This window comes from Odontomachus brunneus, unplaced genomic scaffold, assembly GCF_010583005.1.
Source record: "Odontomachus brunneus isolate Ranch 3 - 2012 unplaced genomic scaffold, Obru_v1 Obru_scaffold_083, whole genome shotgun sequence".
Lineage (NCBI taxonomy): Eukaryota > Metazoa > Arthropoda > Insecta > Hymenoptera > Formicidae > Odontomachus > Odontomachus brunneus.
The window spans coordinates 527,528-551,532 of NW_022639533.1; the positions used below are offsets into that span (position 1 = coordinate 527,528).

Here is a 24,005-nt window from a genome sequence, read left to right on the forward strand (position 1 = left end):
GTCGTTGACCTCGGTTCACTGTCGATGTATTATGTATGACGCGGGGAGTCAATGACTCGGCTAGACGCGGTTCGCTGGATTCGGCAAGAGGAGAAATAGGTGCTGTCGCGGCGGAGAGATCAAACATGGAAACTGATAAAATTTAAATGCCGTTGTGTTACGTCACCCACGTACGAGTTCAAAGTGTGCTACGCGCTGTGTCTACGAATTCAAGCCGCGGTTTTGTTCTGCATACGACTCCCGTACACGCCGCTACACACGTGTGTTATACCGGAAACGATCTTCCTCCTTTTTTATTTTTTTAGTAATTTTTTCTCCTTCTCGAGATTCCACTTTCCTGAAGAAGACTCTCATTTGAGAAGAAACGTGGTTAAAATGACTAAAATTATAGTTATTCTTCAACCATATTTTTTGGTTGTTCTAACATGAAAATGGCAATAGTAAAATGCATAGATTAAAATATGCTTAGCATCTAATCAGACTAAAGACTTTCGATTTTTAGTCAGCAATTACGTCATCTCACTTTGATTGATAAATATGCCTCTTATCATCTACATATATTTCCGAACTCTACAAGACTTCATTCATATTTTATAATGGAAACAATATTATCATGCGTAAATTAAAACTTTTTATCAATGTTATTAATAATATTTAAGAGAGAGAAAGAGAGATAAAATAACTTTTTAAAAATATTTGTACTTAAATATATCTTTTCTAAAATTTTTAAGAAATTAAACTGAAAAAAGTGAGACAACGGTGATATGACGATTACAACTCTTCTTGAGGTTATCTCTTTGCATGTAACATGTGCTGTTAAGCCTAATCTGCAATATGCTTTTTGTTTTCTTTCTTTTTATTTTTTTCTGATTTAAACTATGAACTTTAAAGCAGAGAAACGTAAAGAATAAGAGTCGGAGTCATAATGCAGAGCGAAGAATTCATTCCACAATATAAAGGGAAGAAATTCACTTTAGAAGCAAGAAGTCGGTTCGATTCGAGTGATCTGGTTGTCCCTCCATTTTCTGAATGAAATTTCATCCCAAAATATCTTAAGTAATTGAAGAGAGTAATTTCACATATTAGCTGTGATGTACAAATCTAGGAATGAGTAAGCGTCGTTTTATCGCAGTCTTCGATAAACACAGGCCGCGTCGATGGTGGTCCGGGATCGTTTGCGTAGGATAATTTTGTGCGAGCTGAGGGACGATGTCAGGCTTTGCGTCTTATTTATCGTTGAGAGCACATATTTAATCCGGACGTCCCGGATATGTCCCGGCGGTCGCCCCACGTTTGGTCCCTCCAAACATAATCATTTTTCGTGGAAAAACGCTGCCATCGGGAACTCCTCCACGTCAGTATTCCTGGTATGCGAAAATGAGCGTCGTGTGACTCACCACCCACGCTCCCGCTTCCCGCTTGGAACGGAGCATCCGCGATCTTTAATGAAAAGACTTAATCCCCGTGGCCAAAACACGAGCGAATTCGCTCGTTGCTTCGCGCGATTCGCTCCCGCTATCGTGACTCTCATCGCGAGCCGCTCGGCGCTTTATTTACTCCAGGAAGAACGTTCACCCGAAACTGAACTTGGCAAAAATTAAGTCGCCCGAGTAAATTCCCGTATAGGAGAGAACGAGGCAGGTTGGCATAAGGGGCAGCTTGATCGCACATTTATGTATCTTTTATCAGAGAAACGGACGAAAAGGAATCACAAAGTACTTTCTTTGAAACACGAATACTTCTCGCTGATTTTCATTAAAATCGGGAGAGAATATTGTATAATTAAAAGAGCAACTGTCAATACATTGAATAAATTTAAGCGATATGTTATTAGTTGGAATTCAAATTGCCACAGCTGCACAGAGAGAATGATTTATTGATTCAAATAAATGTTTCTTTGGAATAGTCCAAACGAATTATTTGGTTGACAAAACAAAAATATTTCTTTGGTACTAAGCCGCAAATAAATATTTTTGTTGCTTCAAACAACATTTTGTTTGATCAATCGAAATATTCGTTTGGACTATTCCAAAGAAGCGTTTATTGGATTCAACCAAATCGTTCTCTCTGTGTGTATGACACATTATTTGACGTAATAAAAGAGCAATTTGTACTGATAAAATTATCGAAATCGAGCATGGACGAATGGAGTTGGCAAACCAATATTTAACTATCCAATTACTGACGTTATTGAACGTTTTTATCGTTATTTTGATTACACTGAGAGAAAAGACTGGTAACTATAACAAACTGCATTTAGTTACAGCATTTCATTGAATCCTTAGTAACTAATACTAAATATGATAATAATTACCAAATATTTAATAGATCGGGAGTATGACGTAATTGCATTCACAGTAACATCAATTAAATAATTTAGTAATAGTTACTTAATGTTAAATATTTAATATGAAATATATTACAATTATAAGCAGATATTTGATAATTGTTATGAAATTGTTATGTCCCATGTAATAAAAAATTCAATAGGTACGAGTTCTATTTTGTTAAAAGTATAAGTATGTTTTGTTGCAGCACAACGAAAAATTCATTCATTTGCAGCTATTACATTGTTTCAATATCTATTATTACAGATGGTTGGTTGAACCTACCAAAAATTTTGTAACTACTACAAAATCGCTTATTTTGCTCAACTATTCAATAAGTTTTATTTACCAAATATATTCTGGAAGCAAATAAATTTTACTTCTGTCAAATAAATAATTTATTTTACAGAACTAAATTAATTAATAAGTATTGCCATAGCTTTGGCCCGCTATATTTACGTCTACCATTTAGTAATAGTAACCAAATTTTGATAATATTTACTAAATTCTTCTCTCAGTGTAGGTTCCAAAGATCGATTGATAATGACGTTTTATATTATATAATCCGAACTTACATATTTTGCAGTATAACAGAATTATGCCATTATGCTTCTCAAAATATTAAATCGCATTATTTCTTTTCATATGTTTCAGAAAATTGATACCAAAAAGTCATCATACCAAATATTAATTGTCATTAATATTTTAATAGGCAAAGGGTATATAGCTTTGTTGTTTCATAAGTGTTGTTAATAAAGAATTATAATTAATTAAACGTGCAATAACATATTTCTATATATTATATGCCTTTTAATAAGTCAGTTTTAGAAACTTTCGAAAATTATTAGTTGGGAAATAAATAAGTTTAGTGAGGTACTCCATTTTAGTGTATCCGCGTAGAAAACATAATGAGATTAAATTATCTCAGAGAAACAATAATTTCGTCCTCTTTAACTATTCTTTCTCACTAAAACCTATGTTTTTCCAACAGTGAACATTTTAGAGGATATTTTGACGCAGCGCAAAGTTGATTTATTTACCTTTAATATGTTCAAAACTTACTCTCCTAAACCTTACGCTCGCCATTATGCACTAAGATCCTTCACAATCAAGAGCTAGTTGTCGTACTAGTTGTTATACTTCCAGCACAAAAATTCCGCAAAGCCTGCACGAACCTGCCGCGGTCTCCCCTACGCGCTCGTTCGTGGAGAGAGAAACGCTTGCGTTTCAATCGCCGTGGATTTGCATAACGGCGATTTCTATCGTCGTCGTTTACGGGGGCCGTGTAATGTGCGATGATCTCACGGTAGAAAATTGGAATATAATCCGCGGCGATGAATTATCGGTGAAAATGGTCGCGATGAATGCCGCCGGAGAATCACGTCGACGAGATAACATCATAGCCACGATGTTCGATTCGCGATGCGGCGATCGACTTCTCCTTTCTTCGCACGCTCTCCATCATACCCTTTCTCTCTCTCTTTCTTTCTCTTCCAATGGACGTGGCGATCAGCCGTGACAGCGTGCTCGCCGGTGAAACAATGAGGATTACGGCGCGGTCAATTACGCTGGCCGATTTACAGGTTGGGCGACAGGTTTTAAAGAGCGTCGTAAACGCCGCGCGTTGTTGCTAACGTGCGCGCGTGCCTGTGTGTGTGTGTGTGTGTGTGTAAGCAACGGAACGGTATACCGAAGGCGGGGAAGGTCGACGGCTTGGTCGAACGAATCGTAACGACCGAGTCGCGGATTCCCACGACGACGCGAGTCGCATTCCTCGCGGACGACGCGGGCGACGAGCGCGAAAGCGCCAGATGAAATAACGCACTCACCTTGCCGAGGAAGTGACCCTTGTGATAAGCGTTGCCCTGCACCGGGTCGACCACGTAGTCGCTCTCCTGCTCGGCGACGCTGTTGTTCCACGAGGAGGTCGACGGTCCCGGCGTCGCGACGCTGGTCGCGCTCCTCGGCAACGAAACCGCCGCAGTGTTACCGAAACGGCCGCCGCTGCCGCTGATCGTCGTGGAGGTAGCGTTGCTGCCGCTGGGAAGAACGTTGCTGGTCGACGAGGAGACGTCTTTGACGTTATTATCGGCCCGCGACGTCGACCCCAGTGGCTGTACTGAGGAGGTCGCGTAGATGAGCGTCGACGTCGGCGTCGCGGTTCGCGTCTCCTCTTCCCCGTTGCGGAATACCATCGCCGTGTTCGCGTTGTCCTTGGCAAGGTCCGCGGGGTAAACGGCCTGTCTCGAGGACAGCTCGGCCTCTAGAGGCAAGGACGAGCCGCCACCGCCGTGTCTCCGGCTCCTCCGGCGCACTAAGCTCTGCAGAGAGGCGGAACCCTTGGAGAAGCCTTGCCGCGACCGGCCGTCCATGGACCTGGTGCTCCCGCCGGCCGTCGATTCGATCCTCCGCTTGGAACATTCCGGCTCCGAGGCGGTGCGGATAGTCTCGTCGAATTCTTCATGGCATCTCGCGACTGCACGCGCCTCGAGGATGTGACACGTTGTCGAGGTAGCTGTCACGTCGGGTCGCAACTCGGCGCACATCGTCTCCGACAGCAGGCCACGGGTGCTCACGTCGCGGGGCGAGAAACCCTGCACGTCGATCGCGCTTGGTGGCAGCATTCTGGTGCTTGAGTTCTTTACGGTGCAATCAATGTCGACGAGGAAGCGTCGATAATCACGGCGATGCGGCAGTTCCGCGATAGCTGCTGATGTCTCGACGTATCGTGTCCCGGGTACGCACTCGATGGCATATCCGGAATGGTGAGCCGTCAAATGTCGATAAGTGTGATATAGACTCGACGTTCCTTACAGAGAAAGAGACTCTCGTAAGTTCCGAAAACGTGCTTGATGTTGTCCTGCCCAAGTCCTGTCAAGGTCTCGTCAAGGTGAAGATGATGCGACTAGAATAATCGCGAGCTTTTCTTCCTTCAGTGATCGTTGACGTCACGAGACAACGTGAATTAATAAGCGTTTGTCGTCGTATATCCAACTGAAATCGAATAATTGAAGCGACAAGCGCCGTTCACTCGCGACGATGCGCTGGTCGTTGCGTCCGTCTCTTGACGATATGTTTTCCTGCCTCCGGAAGAAATCTACATCCGACAGCGGTGTCGAGTCGCATGCTCGTGCTCTCGGCGTTTCGCGTATTAAGTGGCGGTGACATCGACGATCCTTTATTGTCTAACGCAGAGGAGGAGGGTTGAGGATCCTGAGATTCTCACGGCGTTCACCAGCAATTGCCGCGCGATGATGAGCGACACGGTGAAGCGACATGTGTCGCGTGGGACAACAACAACATATGTACGCCGCTGGATCAGGTGACACGAGAGCCGTGATTACCTGTGTCACTGGTCGACACCTGGACCACGCACCTTACTCTCTCTTACCCCACGGATGATCCATCGCTGAAACTGACGTTCTGTTTTCGCAGCGTGGCACGGGGAGACGTCCTACCTACCTCCGGCGAGATGCATACACGTGCATCCCCGCGAGGGGAGGCCGCTCGATAGCTGCTCGTGCCCACCCTTACTAGTGCTTTCGGGTGAACCTCGAAGAGGATCACTCCGAACCACCGCGGTCGCGGGTTTCCCGTCGAGCTGACGACGCCGACGATACGGTCGTCCTTTTGCACAGGCTGACTTGCTCGTCCCTCACGATTCCGGAGTTCTCTCACATCTTGACGCACGTCGGTACTGCGCGTAGCTCTTTTCTTGGCGACGCGCCCACGGAACGTTACTTCCCTCGACGGATTATGCTTATTCCAGGGTTCTTCCGCGACTCGATTGGCCCCGCGCGACACGCGGCCTCTTCCTCTCGACCCGACGACGGTTATTGCACGCTGCTCGCGAGCTCGTCCATCACACGACGACCCGTAGCCGGTATACGAGTCCGCTCACCACTGTTCGCTGTGCGCCGACCGAACGACCGACACCCTCGCTCTCCGCTCCTTCTGCCCCCACCAGGCGCGGCTCCAGGTACGTATGATCGTGGGGAACGGCTAGGACCTCCACAATCAGAAGTATATCTCTTGACTGTTTCTTTCTCTACAAAGCCACTTCCACAAAGCGCGCTGTGCGAAAAGCCGCACTTTGGCAATTTATGGATATCCTGTCCGACAAGGTATTGAAGGCGGAACCGCTGAGCTCCCTCCTCGCGTTCTCATGGATCCTTTATTGAATACAGAATATATTGTGTTAAATAAATACGAATGCAACGAGATGATAAGCCGGTAAACAAGAAATATTAGGTCAGTATCTTCAAGTATTGACTTTGCGTGTATCTTTCGAACATTATCTTCGTTATCGTAATTTTTAATGTTGTCGTAAATATGTTTTGAAAATACTAAAGTATCCAAGTTACTCGCGACGACAATGATGCAACGTAAAGAAGCGCATATTTAGAAACTAAATATAAAAAATTATAAAAATATTATATAAATGATATTAATTGTAGCCATGAAACTAGATCAAGGATTAATAACCACATAAAGAAAAAATTGTAGTAAAAATTTTAACAAAATTTTTGCAATTTTGGAATATTTAGAAATATAACCGAAATTGCTGTAAGTTTGTTTAAAAATGTCTTGAATATTTGAATTTTTACTACAAAATTATTGTAATTGAATGTATATCAGATATGTGTATTTTTATAATAATTTATATAGTTTTATATATATAATAGCAATAAAATATATATATAATATATAATAGAGTAATATTATATTTTTATATACACAATTTCATCATAATTCAGTTTTACAAGGAACATTGTAAAAAGAAAAATATGAAATTTTAATTTAATTTTTATTAGAATGTTTTCTAGTTAATAGTATAATGGATAAAAGTATATAAATAATGAGTAACTAATTATAGGCGGATAATGATCGACAGCTCTGGGAATTTTGTATAATGGATAAAATTATATAAATAATTAATAACTAATTATAGAGAGGCGGATAATGATCAGCGGCTCTGGGAATTTTGTGAATGACTTTTTGCTCGCCGGGAAACGCTCGTGAAGGGACGGTTAAAAATACCGGCGCATGGAATGTAATATTACACAAGAAAACGGCCGCGACGTGACGCCGCGCTGTTCGGCTGACTCCTTCGCACGATATGCAAAGCGTCCGCGATATTTGGCACGCCGAGGCCTGAGTGCATTAAAGGAAAAAAGAAGAGGAAAAATGCAGCGCGAGCGGATACGAGGGCGAATGTCTCCACGCCGCCTTGTTAAACGGCACGACGCGCGAGTGTCTGCCTGTGCACGAAACACGCGGTGGAACAGCGTGTTTCGCGTTCACGCCACTTGTGCTTTCTAGAGTTGTTGTATATAGCGCGGTGAACGCGCTAAACGCGCGCGCCGCTAAGAATCCTGCGCAACGGCGCACCGTGAGAAAGCGCATTGTCTCTAGCGCACGGTGTGCACAAAGGAAATGCAAAGGTTCATGTACACACGCATCGACTCGCGTTGCCGAGGAGGTACGAAGTCGTTCGGCTAAACGCAGAATAAACCGCACACACACGGCTGTCGGAGAGCTAATCCCTTGTCGATGGAAAGACAGGCGAACAATGGACTGATCGTCGTTGCGAAAGTAAATTCGCTGACCGTTAGAAAGCCTCAAGTATCTTTATAATAAACATGTGTGCTTTGTTGTACGCATTCGACCGGGGTAAATGCCGCGAAACCGAACCGTTACGAAATTCGAAATTAGGAACACGCGTGGTGTCTATTTATAAGAACTTCTCAAGCTCGAGAGCTTCGCGTATCTTCCGCGCAGGTGAGTGAACAGCGAGTGATCAATTTCGCGGGTCACAAACGGCATGGCCGTTCCACTTGCAAACCTTGTGCAAAGAGCACCGTGTAAACCCCGCGACACACCTTATATGTGTAAACGGATGTACGCATATATATATATATATATATATACACACATATTGCATCACGCGTGGCTTGACAAAAATTTGTAAACATTATACGTACACATATTTTGAGTTTAAAGTTTCAAACACTTTTTGTCAATGTTTGAAACATAACCGATAATCTTATAAGAAAACTTAGGGAGAATTCACACTTTAGCAGAAAGCAAGAAGGCAGAAGCCAATCAGAACTTGCGTTAGTGGTCAAGCAGTAGTCGACTGTTTTTACTTTTTCAACAGCTTTGATTGGCTTTTATCTTTCTGTTTTTCTATCTATCAAAGATTCTAGGGTTAATGACCGTTACTTGAAACTTCCTTCAAGTGAAATGCATTTGAATTAAGAATTAAGATGTGAAGTTTAAGCTAGTCAATAATGCACACGATTAACAAATTCTATTAACCTAATTACATCACGTGTTAAGACCATCCTGCCGATTGGTGGATAAATTTTTCGCTTAAGCCATCGATTCGAGAAAATCAGAGCGCTTTCGCACTTGCTGCCACCTCTGTCTTATTAGGGTGACTTTCACCAAACCCTGATTAATCTAATTGATAATTTAAAATTACTGTCGGTCAAGTGTTGCCTGCTCCAGTTTACTAATGCGGATGAAAATGATGATTAACTTTTCAGTCATCGTCGGACGACAAGTTACACAGCTAAAATTTCTTGGAGATTTCGCCGATTGTTTGTCGATTACTTTAATCAGAGTAACTCGGTGAAAGTCACCTTTCATGACATTTCGCTTCGTTCAGAGAAAAAGATATGATGATAGTAACTATAAAGTGACACCTATATGATTTCTTTTGTGTATATAGAATTAATGTATTTGAATAAACTAATATACTAGAATTATTTTACAGTTATGACAAGTGAAGTTTCAGTTACAATATAACTACAAAATAGTTTATTAAACTATATACATTATAATTCCACAAAACTCGTATAGTTATCACTTTATAGTTGTTATTACCATGTTTTTCTCTGAGTATTGCTCGCGCTGTGTAGAACCGGAGGAAGAAAAAGCAATGATATACTAAAAAAATGTTTTTGCACTCATAGCGAAAATTATTTAGATTTGAGAAATTAGCTAAGATGAAGAAATGACTAATAAATATTGCGATATCGTGTATGCTTTGTATTTAATCAATATAAATGATAGACAGAATTTATATCTGGACTATTTGTAAAATTTAGCAAGAAAGTCTCTCTCTCTCTTTCTTTCTATGTGGCATTTATTCAGATTAAAGTCAGATTAACAATTGATAACGGCACCTAAATTTGTCTGCAAATATTGCTAGAATGCTGTTGCTGCAAATTCTACGTGCCACAAACAATTTTCTAGCAGATACAAAGAACATATAAAATTCAACTTGGAATTCTACCTGGACCAGCGAAACGTTATTTTGAGTTTAGATACCAGAGCGTTCATACGTCCCTGTCTCCACTATTCGCTTCGTTGTCCTCGTGTCCAACCTGCCATCTCCTTCACGCCCGTTCGCCTCGATTGCACTTTCTCTTTCCTTCTTCTCCCTCATGCACCGCGCGCGGCGCTCTACCGCCGTCAAACCAGGGAACACGCATCGTTCCGTCATGCGTACTCGGTCATTCACACACGGTATACCTGTTCCAACATTTGAGATGCACTAAGTGCGTATCTAAATATAGGAGCGAGAATAGGAGAAGGACGAGAAGGGTGCCGTGCCGTGCCGGCGATTCGCTTCGAGAGCCGGCGTGCGATAAATTTCGAAAATCCACTCGCGCGTCCGCAGAACGCGCGCGAGTTTACAAAGTATCCGGTCAATTTGTGCACCCGTATCCCAATATGTATACCTAAGTAGAAAATCACGATGACATCAAAGTGACGAGAAAATGATCGAAAAGCGAATTCTCTGTCACGAGTAAACCATTTTCTTGTCTTCTTGACATCATTTTGGCGTCATCATGATTTTTTATTCCGCCTGGAATAGATCTTTATTCTCAACTCTCCTTTGTCAATAAAAGTGTCTCTAAAAATGGTCTATCATAAGGTTTATAAGTCACTTTTAAAAGTACTTTTATCGATAAAAGTAAGTTTAAGATAAGGTTCATGTAGAAAGAGAATATTATATTTTTCATATAAATTTCTTTAAATTTTACTATGGCTTTTTAACAGTTCGAGAATAGGCTGTCAATAAAGTTTATCTTACTAAGAAATATAGCAAAAGTCGCTAAAAATATAGCAAATTTTTTCATAGCACATTTTAGTTCCTAAAATATATAATAAGTAACAAATGTAAAATGAAGAGATAATGAATTACTGCAGAATATCGATCTATCTCCAAATAGAACAGAAAATCATGAATGTCCAAATGACGAGAAAATGAAAATTGTACGATAAAGAAGTGAATCATTTTCTTTAGTCATTTTGACGTCATTGTGATTTTTTGTTTTTGAGCTTCTCGGTTACAACATCTTATAATAATTTTTATAAAAATTTCTCGTGTTATTCTCATCGTTTCTGCGAATTTTGACTCACGTCGTTCTTAAAATGAATGACGCGCCTAAGGCGATCTTTTAATTAAAGGATTGATAAAGAAGATGTATCGTGCGTCACGTCACCATCTTAAATCGCGTTATTCACGTTGCGTGTTGAAATTGCGAATCGAGTTCGTTGAATTGGAACAAGCTGGCGATCGGTATCGCTTTTAATCACGCCAACGCTTCTTTGAGTCTCTTCGATTTACGCAACGCGAGAACAGCACACCAGGAAATCGCCCAAGGACATTTCTATGATTGCTCGAGTTATTTGCAAACTTCTTGTCTCGTTTTATTTTTCCCGAAGCTTCACGTGTAATCAGCTGTTCGAGCGACGAGTAGAGATGGAAGTTTTGCTCGAACGAACGGGTCCCTATCGATTTTCTAAAATCGCGCAAAATTGTAACTTGTGTTTCGCGAGAATTAAGTAAAAGTACCAATGCCTGTTATCGTTCAACCAAATGCATTTGTTAGTCATTCACAAGACTTTTTGGGTAATAGTTTTGGTTTTTAAGACTCTTTCAATTTTACTATGGCTTTAGCAGTTCAAAAATAGACTATCAATAAAGTTTATTTTACTAAGAAGCATAGCAAATATCGCTAAAAACATAGCAAAATTTTTATTAACACATTTTGGTTCTTAAAATATAAATAACAAATGTAAAATAAAAAGAAGTGAATTACTGCAGAATATTGATCTATTTCCACGTAGAACAGAAAATCAGAATGTCCAAATGACAACAAAATGATTGAATCGTGTGATAGGAAAGTGAGTCATTTTTTTTAGTCATTTTGACGTCATCATGATTTTTTGTTTTAGAGTTTCTCGGTTACAAAATCCTATAGTAATTTTTATAAAAATTTCTCGTATTATTCTTATCGTTTCCGCAAACTTTGACTCTTTTACCGCGGAACTCTTGATTGAAAATCTCGCAAAAATACTTGAAATTCTTGTAAAATACATTGAAATAAAATGATATGTTCATAAAAGTAAACTATGAATATCTAAACTTTCAACATATGCTTTGAAAGTTTAAATATTCGTGCTTAACGACCAAAACAATAAAAATGTTTATAGTCAGGGGGTGCACACGAAAAAATATATACTATATACAAATAATTGTTTCACGTTATTATTATATTTATTTCAAGTATTTTATAAGCTTATATATTTGCAAATCCATCATAAGTTCGTCATAAGTATCAAATTTATTTAAAATACATTTTGAATCCTAATAAGTTTAGTATTTTGATCAAGAGTATTAAAACAAAAATTCGACTTATCTGCCATATAGTGTCGAAGTAATATTTTTCTCGAAGATTTATAATATTCTTGTAGAAAAATTAATTCTTTCGAGTATACGATAATAAGCTTTTTTAAGATTTATGAAAACTATATCTTAAGGTCAAGAAAATATTCTTTGTTGAAGATAATCTTAAAAGTAAAATAAACAATTCTTATTTTTTGATGGCGAGAAGGTAAAAAATTCCTTTCGAAACTATTCATCTGTGTGTTACAACCCAAGCAGAACAAAAAGTCACGATGACGTCAAAATTATGTCAAAATAACGATTCGATCATTTTCTCATTTTAACGTTATTTTGACGTCATCGTGATCTTCTGTTCTACTTGGGTATTCATTAGTCGCCTTTGGAAATAATCCAAAGTAATTAAAAAAAAATTACAGATCACGTCTGAACAAGGACATTTAAACGTGTCCTTGCATTATGGCGATTAAACCGAAACTTAAACTGAGCAATTGCTTTTCTTCGCAGTAGAATAATATTTTTCCTGTATGCTCGGGCATTTGATATTTTTACTTTATCTGTTTTCCTCGCTTTCATCTATCCACTTCGTTTCCGAGCTTCAGGTCAAGCCAGAAGAAGCGCGGACATAAAAATTTCATTCGGACAAATAAGGATTGCTATTGATTTTTCTTACTTTTGTATTTCTTACGAGCTTTCTTGACAGATCCGGACTCGAAAATGCGGCCGAGCCAATCACAGGGCCGACATCGCCGAGCACACCTATAATTAGTCGCCAAGCGCCGTCGCTCGATACGTTCCATTCTATTATTCCCGTCGAAAGTCGAGTGAGCCGCGCCGGACGCGCCGGGAGCGGCGTCGTAGAGGACGGCGCGGCGTTCCGCTGGAAATAGCGTCGAGCGAGTGCACGGCGCGAGACAAGTGCGCCGCGATAAGAGAGTGCACCTGGCTGTGCACTCGGTGCATTCGCCAGCGTTACCGGCGCCGCCGCCGTCGTCGTCGTCGTGGCCGCGGCCTGTGACCACGGCGGTAACTAGGGCGAGGCAGCGCTACCTGTCGCCGGGCGGCGTACTATTCTCAAGGAATAGGCGACCTAGAAAAGCCGCCTGGCGTGTAGTTGGCGTAACACAGTGACGAACAGCTGGCTGACAGCGGTGGACGACGTCGGAGTTGACGTTTTCGGGGAGTGGTAGAGGAGCTTTTTGTAAGAGAGCCAAGAGTGGAGAGGAAAGGAGAGGAACGCGATGATGACGCAGAATTTCGTCGCGTGTCGCGAGCACAGGTAAAACCTCGGCGCGAACCGTCACTGATTCTCGCGTTTTTCCTAGCTGGACGCGAGTGTTTGGAGCCGCGCCGCCGTACACGGAATGTTTTGTTTGTCCTCTCGGACCTAACCTACTTCACGGACGCATCGTTGGCCGATAAGGCTGGCGTTCGTGGGCGCGCGGGCGCGCGCGTGCGTGACTTTGTGTGCGTGCGCGCGCGACTCTCGTCTGGCACGCGTTCGACCACGCTATCGTCGACCACGATGATCTCATCGTTACCGCGAACACATTTCCTGGTCTCCTCTTTGTCAGTGTTTCTATTGCCGTGACAGTCGCCCGTTGCGAGCGTGTTCCGCAGGATCAAAAACACACGCACACGTAATCGACGCAGCGAGTAACAGCGGAGACAGCAGGAGGCTCGATCGACTCCGGGTGATCGTCTCCTCCATCGGCAGGGTGGCTGCGAAGATGCTTCAGAGACGTAACCGCGGTAGAAGACGTGTCCCCACTGTGACGTATCTCGTTAGCGCGCAACATGAACTCGCTGTTGAAGACGGTCAACACCATCGCGCTCAGCAAGAAGCGGAACATCCTCGTCAGGGATTCCCTGCAGAAGCAACTCAACACCAGCGTCATGGAGATGCAGAGCGCGCCCGGGCTGGTCGACAGCGACGGCGGTGTTGTGGGCAATTGCGACGAGACCATGACCTTGTGCTCCGTGCTAGAGGCGATATTTCTGCACGGTCTGAAGGACAGCCTGTTGAATCGGGTGACAGAAGCATTGAGCGGGCCCGACTTCGATGCCATGCCGCAACCGAGTTTCTGGGGTCCACTGTTAGTGTTCTCACACCGTCAGATCATAGATCAGATACAAGGCCTGAGCCAACTCACTACAGAAGTTGGCTACTGTCGTGCCTGGATAAGAATGGCCCTCAACGAGGGCCTGTTAGCTAGCTACTTTTGCTCCATCAAACGCGATAATTCGGCCCTGAAGCCGTACTACAATCGTTCAGCCTACATCAGAGACGCAGACTACGTTGAAGTGGCGCAGAGATTGATCGAGAGCTTGGACTATGTGCACTTTGAATTGGTCTGCAACAGTAGTCTCTTGAATTTCTGGTCCACCACGCCGTTGCTCATCGCCGGCATTTGGTCGCCGCCGATGAAGTCCTGTCCCGTGTTCAGCGCGGTGGACATCGCGAAGACCATCACCACCGAGGTCACCGACAATGAGAACTTGGACGAGATCGAGACTGCGAGCTCCATCGGCAGCTTGGGTTCCTTCGCGTCCTCGCAGTCTATGTTCAATAACGTAGCCGCCATCACGGAGGATCAGGCCTTGAAGATCATTTTGGACAATGAACAGTCGAGCAATGTTCTTCGAGAACTGCGGCGCAATTCCGCGGACGTCGCGCCGAGTAAGACGGTGGAGGAGCAAGAAGAGAAAGCGGACAGTGATAACCGGCGACAACCACGCGGCGATTCCGCGGACGCCGTGACAGAGAAGCATGGAGAGAAACGACGGGTGGGTGAAGCCCAACAGGTGGCGAATGGCAGCGTGGATGAGAAGAATGCAGACGCGAGTGTTGCCGCCGACGCAGAGGATCCTTTAGCGCGGGACGTTCTCAGCGAGAGCGAGGTTGTCAACGACGTGGCCGGGACTACTGTAGGCAATTCATTGATAGGAAGATTGGGATGGTCCACTTCGTTCGAAGAGTGCCAATCTTCTTTGACTTCATCTGTGATATCTCATGGGTCGGGAACAGACGCGCCTTGTTCGCCCGGCGACGGTTCCACGTACGACGCGCTCATTCAGAGCTACCACACCGCCGGGAACAGCACAGTGCCGAATCTACAGGAATTCCTGAAGAAGTATCCGAAGAGAGAGACTGTCGGCGAAGAGTCGAAGGCTCAGTCCGAGTCGAAGGCTCCATCCGAGGCAAAGGTTCGTTTTGTACTTGACGATGCGAGGCGTTTGCGCGTCTTCAAATACAGCTCTGTTATTGCGATTTGATTCAAGCATTCTCGAGATCTATTGGAGCGAAATTTCAAAGTAGAGCAACCGTTGAGTCACACAAACAACGCGAATTCGAGTGATTTTTTCGTTCATACAGAGTGAGTTTTTCACTTTATATTATTGAGTGAATATCTTCACTCGACATTAAGTAAAACATTCGTTCATATGGAGTCAAAATCTACTCTAAACTTGAGTGAAACATTCATTCTTGTGATGGTATTTTTACTATCACTTCGAGTGGAAATATTGCCACTTTTTACGCGTTTTGAATGAGATTCCATTCGAAGAAATTTAGAGGATATTCTTTAAGTTTCTTTGAGTGAAGCTTTGCTCAGAAAATGGAATGATCAACAAGTCATTCGAATTTGTGTGGTTTTTCGCTCATATATAAAGTGAATTTTTATCTATACATTCTTATCTATAGATTTTCCTAATCAATGAGTAAATATATGAGTAAATATTTCCACGTGAGATTAAAGAGTAGATTTGGTATATTCTACCGTCACAGGACGTATTCAATCTAACCGACTAAGATATTCATTCATATGGCGTCAGAATTAACTTTAAACTTGGCTGAAACATTCACTGTTGCGATTTTGAGTGACAGTATTTTCATTATCGTTTCGAGCGGAATACTGTTACTTTTTACTTGTTTTGAGTGAGATTCCATTTCAAGAAATTTATTGTATATATTATCCATCTTTCCTCTGTTTTCATTTCCAGGTTGTGATAAATTTCGACGAGCAGTTGGGCAGTTTACCGCGGGAAAAGGGTCTGGACGTGCAGAACTACAGTTGCTTCGAATGCGGCGAGGCGATCGGCATGACTTTCTCCAAAGCGCACGTGTGCTCGTACTCTGGTGATTACTATTGCTCGAAGTGCATGGCGGATGGACAGTATCTCGTACCGTCACGCATGATTCATAACTGGGATCTGAAGCATTACCCGATTTGCCAGAAAGCTGCTGCTTACTTGCAAGACAAGCCGACTCTATTGGACATGAAGATTGTGAATCCGAGGATCTACAAAGCCGTAGACAGCATGGCCCAATTGCAGTCGTTACGAATACAGCTGAATCTGCTGCGAGCGTACTTGTTCACGTGTCGCGAGCCCATCATCGAGTCCCTGCAAAAGAAAGTCGCTCCAAGGGATTACCTGTACGAACACGTTCATCAATATTCCGTTTCAGACCTTCTCGACATACCCAACGGGATCCTCGCGCAGCAGCTCCAGAAGGTCGTCGAGTTCGCGAGAGGTCATGTGATAAATTGTTGGCTCTGTAGTCAGAAAGGTTTTATATGCGAGGTGTGTAACAATCCAAAGGTTATCTATCCGTTTGATATGGAGTCCACATTCCGGGTGAGTAACAGCTACGTTATCGTCTTTAGTTAACGCTTTCTGTGTATAGACCGCGTGGATTCTACATCCGGCTATCCACTCGGCACTGAAATTCGCGAGTATTACTCGGTTACTCGAGCATCACCCGAGATAACCGCGTATTATCTGAAATGACCGGATACTCGAATACTTGGATGCCAACCGGGACAACCGGATACTCAAGTACTAATCGAAAGTAACTCTGTATTACTTGAAATAACTCGAAGCCAAAAACTTCCGGTAACACGTGTAATATACCGGTAATACACACTTGCCGTCTGTTATCAATTTTTCCATCAGCCGATTTTGTTTGTTATTCCGCCAAGATAAAATAAAAATACCAACACCTGAACACTGATACCTAGCTTTAGACATTCTTATTGTTCTGGCCTTTAAATACTAATATTTAAATTTTCACTATAGTACACACACACACACACACGTACATACACGTATATATATTACTCGTATATGTATTGAATATATACATATATTTTACATGTTGAAAATTTAAGTCGTATTTAAAAGCCAAAACAATAAGAATATCCAGAGTTAGGTACCAGTGTTAGTATTTAGGCTTCAGTACTTCTATCTTAATCGTGATATTTAAATATCTGAATGATTCACAATATGATACGATCTATGAGACATTACAAGTACTTTGAAATATCGCATAGACCAATCGTGGCTTTTCTTTAAGCATTTCAAAAAGTTTGCAACGTCTAATGGATCGCGTCCCGGGTGTCATCCGAGTATTACTATCAGAGTATCCGGATATTGGCACCGTTGGTCTTTCGTCATCCGACTTTCTTTCTTATCTGCAGGCGCTAATTGTATAACGTTCGATTGTTTACAGTGTGGGGCGTGTAACGCCGTATTTCACGCGGACTGTTTAAACGCTAGTAAACCGTGTCCAAAGTGCGAACGCAGACGTAAACGGATGGATTTGCCGCTTTTAGATATGGGCTGTACAGATCTACCGAACAATAGTATGTCCTCGTCTCCGATCGATACGAATTAGTGAAAATTATTGGTTAATATTACTACTGACGATTCGATGTTTTTTGGTTTTTTTTTAACACTTATTTAAGTAATATTGTTTACATAATCCGTATTTTGTAAAATTTATTTCAATAAGCGCGGTAACCATTTATCTCTATATTTCACCTACGAAATCGCATATATGCCGATATAAATAACATTAATAACATGTTACATCCGCTATGCTATGTATACACAGTGAAAAATAAAATGTCAATTTTATGTTCACTCTGAATTACAAGTAGCTCATTTTTCGTGTGTTATTTGTTGATAAAACTACAAATATTAATTAATTGATACTCACACATACTTTTTTCACTTTTACGTTTGTCGTTTTGTCTTCAAGAATAATTAAAATAACATTTTATATATTTTAGTGCATTAGGTAACTAAATAATCTTGTTAAGACATGTATTCACATATACAATCAAAAATGTTCTATCAATATTTCTTATAAGTTATTTTAAAACTAAGTTAGTGTACATTTTATTATGTTTTATGTTATATTTACATTATATTTTTAAATAAAAACAAACATGAATGTAAAAAGGGAATGTGTGTCAACTAATTAGTTCTTTAATTTTAGTTTGTCAACAAGTAATACAGAACGAATGAGTTACTTTTACTCAAAATCTGGAATGGACCTTCTTTGGCATAAAAATTAACATTTTATTTGTTACTGTGTAAAATCGTGTATAGGAATGTGAAATCTAATCATATTTTTTAATGATTATTCGAATCACGCACATGTGCAATCTAACTTATAATTTATTTCTCTTCTTTTATACTAATTGCATGAAAAGAATGCTTACGTGTAAACTCAGCAAACTAAAAATAAACGAATATTTGTACTCTATGAGACTGGCAGCTTTCTATATATAGGCGAGAACATGTTGCGTCTTTGCATATTATGCAAGTTTATTGTAATTTTATGTACAAAAAGTAGTAAAATATATGAAATCATCTATTTACCATATCATTATTATTCGTCATATTTAATGTATTGTTGCGTTTTTATATAATTTAACGAATTAACATGTATATGTGTGTGCTCAGGTAGAGTTAAATTTACTTTTATATATACTTATGTAAATACATATATATATACTCCTTACAGTATGCAATTGAAAAAGCATTTCGCGTGTAAGGATTTTGCTTTTATACGATATTACGATTAACAGATAATATTCTTCTCCTGAGTATAATTTTGAATAAAAATGTACAGTAAGATGTATTACTATGATGAAAATTCCTAGTCTATCTCGCGACATAAGGCACATTTTTTTGTTCATATTAATTGTCTAATAGCCTTATTCGACCCTGTATGGTCATAAAATAAGAGAGCTCTACACATATATATTTCCTTTTGTAAAATTTTCTCATTTATATATATAAAAATATTTATACATCTATTATAAAATCTTTAAAATTAATATTATTTTCCAGGTACCTATTAGAATGTGATTAGCCTTATACATACAAGTGACTATAAAATCTAATAAGCAGTATTGTGCTAGATATAATATAAAAATTAAGTATTAATAATTGATCGATCGAATGATAGATTGCAATCGTGATGAATTGGAAAATTATGCTATATATTGATCTTGAAACAATTATTCCACTTGTCCCAAATTTATCAGCTACAAAAGTCATTTTTCGACAATATTTGGCACAACAGTCATTATGAATGTTTTAAAAACACAAATTTACATTTAAAATTATGCAAAGCAAGACTTTAATTATAAACTGAACGTTATGAATTAAATAAATTACAAATGTTATAAATTAAAAATTTCGATTTATAAATACATATCTCTAATATAAATCTCAATTTTACCGGAACGTTTTTTATAAAAAAGTGATATACATTAAAGATAAGCTCCATTATGTTTGTAATTATAGCAGAAATGTTGAACTCATTTGGAGTAAAAATATGATTATGACGAATTATGGAATTCACATACACAGAATTTCGCGCGTGATGTTTTATAGAAAAAAAAAAAAATCAGTTTAAATTTTTAATTTACCTTTTTAAGTAATTTTTTAGTTAGTAGTATCACATCTCGTGGGATGCTCTGCGTGTGTATATCGCATGAAAACGAGATCGGTGTATGTTAGTGCCGCGCTATATATACATACAACACTATATATTATTATTATTTTTCCGATTATTGTTAATCCTACATTGATACACCGAGATTAAACGACGTCACGCATCCATTGCTTCAATATTGCAGATTTATATTTTACATAGAAAATCAGATCCTGAGAGAAGACGGCAGCAGGATGCGTTGAATACTGATATACATGATTTTCGTAACGCAAACATAGAACCGGTGCCAATGTGGGACTAAGAATTGTTTGGAAATTTACTTCGTAGAAAGTGTCTTATAATAATACTTGTCGTTCTCATAGCTATTTGTACTATCTCCAAGACGGTAAACGCGAAATATTCCCACATTAATGACAATATCGCGCTTCTGTCGTTTCTACATTTTGATTCTTAAAGTATTCCGACACGAGTTCACAACTCATTAGTCTCTACATTGGTAATCCCATTCAGGCATCGGTGTCAGTGCAAGGTTTTAGGGAAATACGCCGAGGGTAAGATCGGTTTGTCGGACAAACCTGCCCTTCTCAATCCACCCTGCAAGCCGATGTTTGTACTTTTCGCTTTTGTACCGTTCGAGGACACCGTCGGATTGTTGTTCTCGATTATAGCCGGCACTGACGACGAGCCCGGCGGATTTCCGGCCGATATTTTGTTTAGCGAATTGAAGCGCTCCATGGGCGTGCTGGTGCTCGAGATCTGGCCGCTTTTGTTGAATGTGTTTAATCCCACTGAGCTGTCCGTCACGCCGACACCCATCGATCGAGCTGATGTGCGTGTGGTCTGGTTAATGTTCGGATTTTGCACAATTGGATTTTTCAACGGTAATCCCGTTAACGTACTGGGTTGTGTCGTGCTGGGCGCCGGTGTACGTGTCTCGTATCGGTTAGGGAACAACTTATTCGTCCTGGGTAACGTCAGTGGGACAGAAGTGGGAATCGTGATTGGCGCCGGAGTGGTAGCGCTCTGTAGAGGCGACTGGTTGTCCGCTAATCTCCGATTTAGCCAGCTGATCACTGCAGAAGAGACGATGGAAGCATCATGTTAATTTCGGCTGATCAATGTGGGAATTGTCGTTAATAATGAGGAGAAAACGCGAGATGAGTAGGCTTACCGTTATCGTTATTTTTGATAATCTTCTCTTTCTCCTCCAACTGATGCTGCAATGTCTTGACATGTTCCTTTAAATTGTCCACCTCACCCTTCGTGTCTTTCGCGTCTCTGACAAGACTCTCCATTTTGGTTTCTAGCTGGCCAACCTCTTTCTGTTTAGTGTCCAGCAATCTTTCCTGTTCGAGCGCTATGCTTGTCCTCAGCTTTAGTTTGGACTTGGTTGACGCGAGCTCGTTCTGCAATTTCGTTAGGATTTCATTGGCTTTCACCAATTCGTCGCTCAAACTCTTTAAGGAATTCTGTTTGCGTTGCAACTGGCCGTCCTTCTCGGATAAGAGATCCTCTAAATGCTGCTTCTGTTCTTTCACCGATTTCAGCATCTCTATATGCTTGTTAATGATCACCATTTTGTCCTTCAACTCTTGCTCAAGCACAGCTACTTTTGTACGCAAGGTGTTGACAGCTTTGTCCTTATCATGATAATCCATATCCAATTTTGAATTTTGGTTTTTAAGTAAAGTTAAATCACGCTGAGTGATGTTGAGTTCCTTTTCAAGATTCTGCAGTTGTTTCATTTGCTCTGTATTGGTAACTTCTAGAAAGGACTGCTTGTCTTTGTACGTCATGTTCTGTGTTCGTAACTCGGCAAGTTCTGTGTGTAACTGTTTCATAGTTTCGGAATGCCTCTGTTCAACCTCAATTTTCTCCTTCTCACTCTGTCGTTGCCATTCTAATAGCGCTTGAGCCAATCTGCAAAATGTTAATATACTTTTAAGCTATGTGAAGAACATATTTTTATCATACTTTTATTTATTTACTATTATATTAACTCTGATTCTCTCTCTAAATTACTAAAATCATTCTTTAATTTTGTTAAATTATTTAACTCATACTTAATACATACCTATCTTTTTCAATACTTATTTGCTGTGACGAATTGATTTGTATCTGGCTTTTCTCAGTCAGATATTTTTGCTCCAACTGCTCTAATTCTTTTGTTTTTGCCTCCCACTTACAGGTCAAATCATTTAATCTAGTTTCTAAACCAACTACATCCCTATTTTGTTGTAAAGCGTTCTCCTTTAGTTGCTTGATCTTCATCGCCATGTGTGTTTTTAAGTCGCAATCACTAGCAGGTGACATATTCAAACTCAAGTGGCAGAGATGTTTGAAATTATTTGTCTCCACAAGCTTGAAGTTCCAATCTCCAGACTCCTCTGCCAACAGCAGAAGGAACTTGGGTGGAGTCTTTGATAGACTTGTACCTGGGATTTGACATTGCTCCAGTAAGCATATCAACTGTGTGGCAAAATTATCGAAATCAACCAACAGGCCCTGCTGTGCTTTCAGCACTTTAAAGTCATCTTCAGTGATGAACAGAGAGTAGAGGAAACAAGGGTCATCGTCGTCAGCTAGCAAGACACATAGACTCTGCAAATACCAAGCAAAAAGAATTGAAAGAAAGTAATCAAGCGGGGAGAGGTCCATACGTCAAAGCTGTAGAAATCGCAGAGAAAGGTTCTCTGAGGATTACCTTGCGGCAAACCGGACTAATGCCAGCGTGAATCTCCACGTTGATTCGAAGATCCCGCTGGCGTTCCTCCTTATGCTGCGGCTTGATGTAAATCCTCTGTATCTTCGTGTAAAGAATCTCGACATTATTCAGCTGGAAGCCCGGATCGGCGGTCGTTGTGCCGCCCGTTATATTGTTCAGATAATTCATCGCTCAGTCGCGCTCTTGGCAAGCACTCGTTGATTTCGCGTCGCTCAACACGTCTCATTTGTCGATATTGTAAAGAAAATCCGGCCAAGATGCACTCACGACGCGCATAAGCCGCTCTAATTGCTTACATCGTAGCGAAACGCAAATCGACGCACGCGTATACGCCTGTGCTGCTATCTTGACAGCACGCGCTGCTACTAACTCGCATCTCGATACTCGCGGGCGTCGAACAGTAAGAATAAGCGACATCGAAAATAGGAATTGATATTCAAACAGTCGATTAAAAAAAATGTCTCATTAACTATTTAGTTGTGCTATTGTGGAATAAAAATTTGTCTAATCCATTGTTGAATGATACTACTTGAAAACAAAATACCACTAGATTTATTATTTATTTAAAAACAAAAGTCTTATTAGTTGGAAATCAAGAAAGCGGTTGCCTAATTTATTGTTGACTTGTCATATTTAAAAAATAAACAAATTGATCTAAGGTGCTATTATAAACTTGTTCGGAATAGACTTTGATCAGAAAAAAACTAATTCTGTTTTTTTTAATATAATAAAAATCTAAGCAATAACTAAACAACTAAATAACTGAATTATTCCGTTTGGAATTTATTCTAAATAAGTCCATCTGTCTCGATCGTTTGATAAAAAAATTAATGTCAGTTCATAATAGAGTCAAGCGCGTCGAAAAAATCGACAAATTACCAAAGTGCAAAAAGTGCCTATTTTTATAAAAATGATAAAAAAATTTATTTCTATTGCATATAATGCGGTATAACAATATGGGATGAATATCAGCGCACCACTTATCAAACATGTGTCGAATAAATTTTTTTTTCATTTTGTATGGACGATATTTTTTTGTACTACTTATTAAAATAATTTTATATAAAAATAAGATATTTTGTCTTTGAAATAATTGTTTCCTAGATACGCTTTCCTTATCCTTGAAATTGATGATTTTCACCTTTGCAAGTAGCTATACTTTTTAAAAGATATTGTGCAACTATTAATTAATAATAATAGACATATGAAATCGGTTTTTATCTACATTTCCTGTATTTCTTTGTAATTTTCTTCTTTCTCTCACTTTTCCATCAAGTTTGCAATATCAGAGAGGTCTAAAAGCGGCCACTAGCTTGATTTTAGTGGCCAGAGCTAGGCGCATTTTCGAGACGCCATCTAACAAAGTACGTCTTTACTACATTCGTTAAAAGCATTTTCACGATGGTAACGATAAAATGCATCTTGTTCGTGCCCGTTGTACTTCCGTACAATGATAGTAAGTTAAAAAAGGACAGACGTCCAATCACTCTGTTCTTA

At 40.3% G+C, this 24,005-nt stretch overlaps 3 protein-coding genes across 6 annotated transcripts in view; 1 reads left to right on the top strand and 2 right to left on the bottom strand.

Annotated features, from left to right (window-relative positions):
* Positions 1 to 12,850, bottom strand: part of LOC116847772 (serine/threonine-protein kinase PLK1-like) — a 43,264-nt gene extending 30,414 nt beyond the window's left edge. The window contains exons 1-3 of one of the 3 annotated variants that reach the window (XM_032823120.1): positions 12,704 to 12,850; positions 9,666 to 9,869; positions 4,157 to 6,499 (exon numbers count right to left, since the gene is read on the bottom strand). In XM_032823120.1, the coding sequence (XP_032679011.1) occupies positions 4,157 to 4,951 (795 nt within the window). In that variant the 5' untranslated portion in view covers positions 4,952 to 6,499; positions 9,666 to 9,869; positions 12,704 to 12,850. Of the gene's footprint in view, positions 1 to 4,156; positions 6,500 to 9,665; positions 9,870 to 12,703 lie in introns of those variants that run through there. The other 2 variants (XM_032823118.1, XM_032823119.1) reach the window with 2 other exon arrangements.
* Positions 12,851 to 13,159: 309 nt separating this feature from the next.
* On the top strand, positions 13,160 to 18,698 carry LOC116847773 (pleckstrin homology domain-containing family M member 1). Of its 2 annotated transcripts, XM_032823122.1 has the most exons (4): positions 13,161 to 13,309; positions 13,651 to 15,237; positions 16,033 to 16,668; positions 17,543 to 18,698. In XM_032823122.1, the coding sequence occupies exons 2-4, from the start codon at positions 13,828 to 13,830 to the stop codon at positions 17,705 to 17,707; spliced, it is 2,211 nt and encodes a 736-aa protein (XP_032679013.1). In that variant the 5' UTR covers positions 13,161 to 13,309; positions 13,651 to 13,827; the 3' UTR covers positions 17,708 to 18,698. The 2 variants fall into 2 exon arrangements, with proteins under 2 accessions (XP_032679012.1, XP_032679013.1); XM_032823121.1 differs by having other exon boundaries at positions 13,160 to 15,237.
* A 416-nt stretch (positions 18,699 to 19,114) lies between these two features.
* Positions 19,115 to 22,855, bottom strand: LOC116847774 (spindle assembly abnormal protein 6 homolog). The gene is made up of 4 exons (XM_032823123.1): positions 22,488 to 22,855; positions 21,858 to 22,384; positions 20,955 to 21,703; positions 19,115 to 20,856 (listed from the first exon to the last, which is right to left on the bottom strand). Exons 1-4 carry the CDS (start codon positions 22,674 to 22,676, stop codon positions 20,303 to 20,305), a joined length of 2,019 nt encoding a protein of 672 aa, XP_032679014.1. The 5' UTR covers positions 22,677 to 22,855; the 3' UTR covers positions 19,115 to 20,302.
* Between the last annotated feature and the right edge of the window lie 1,150 nt (positions 22,856 to 24,005).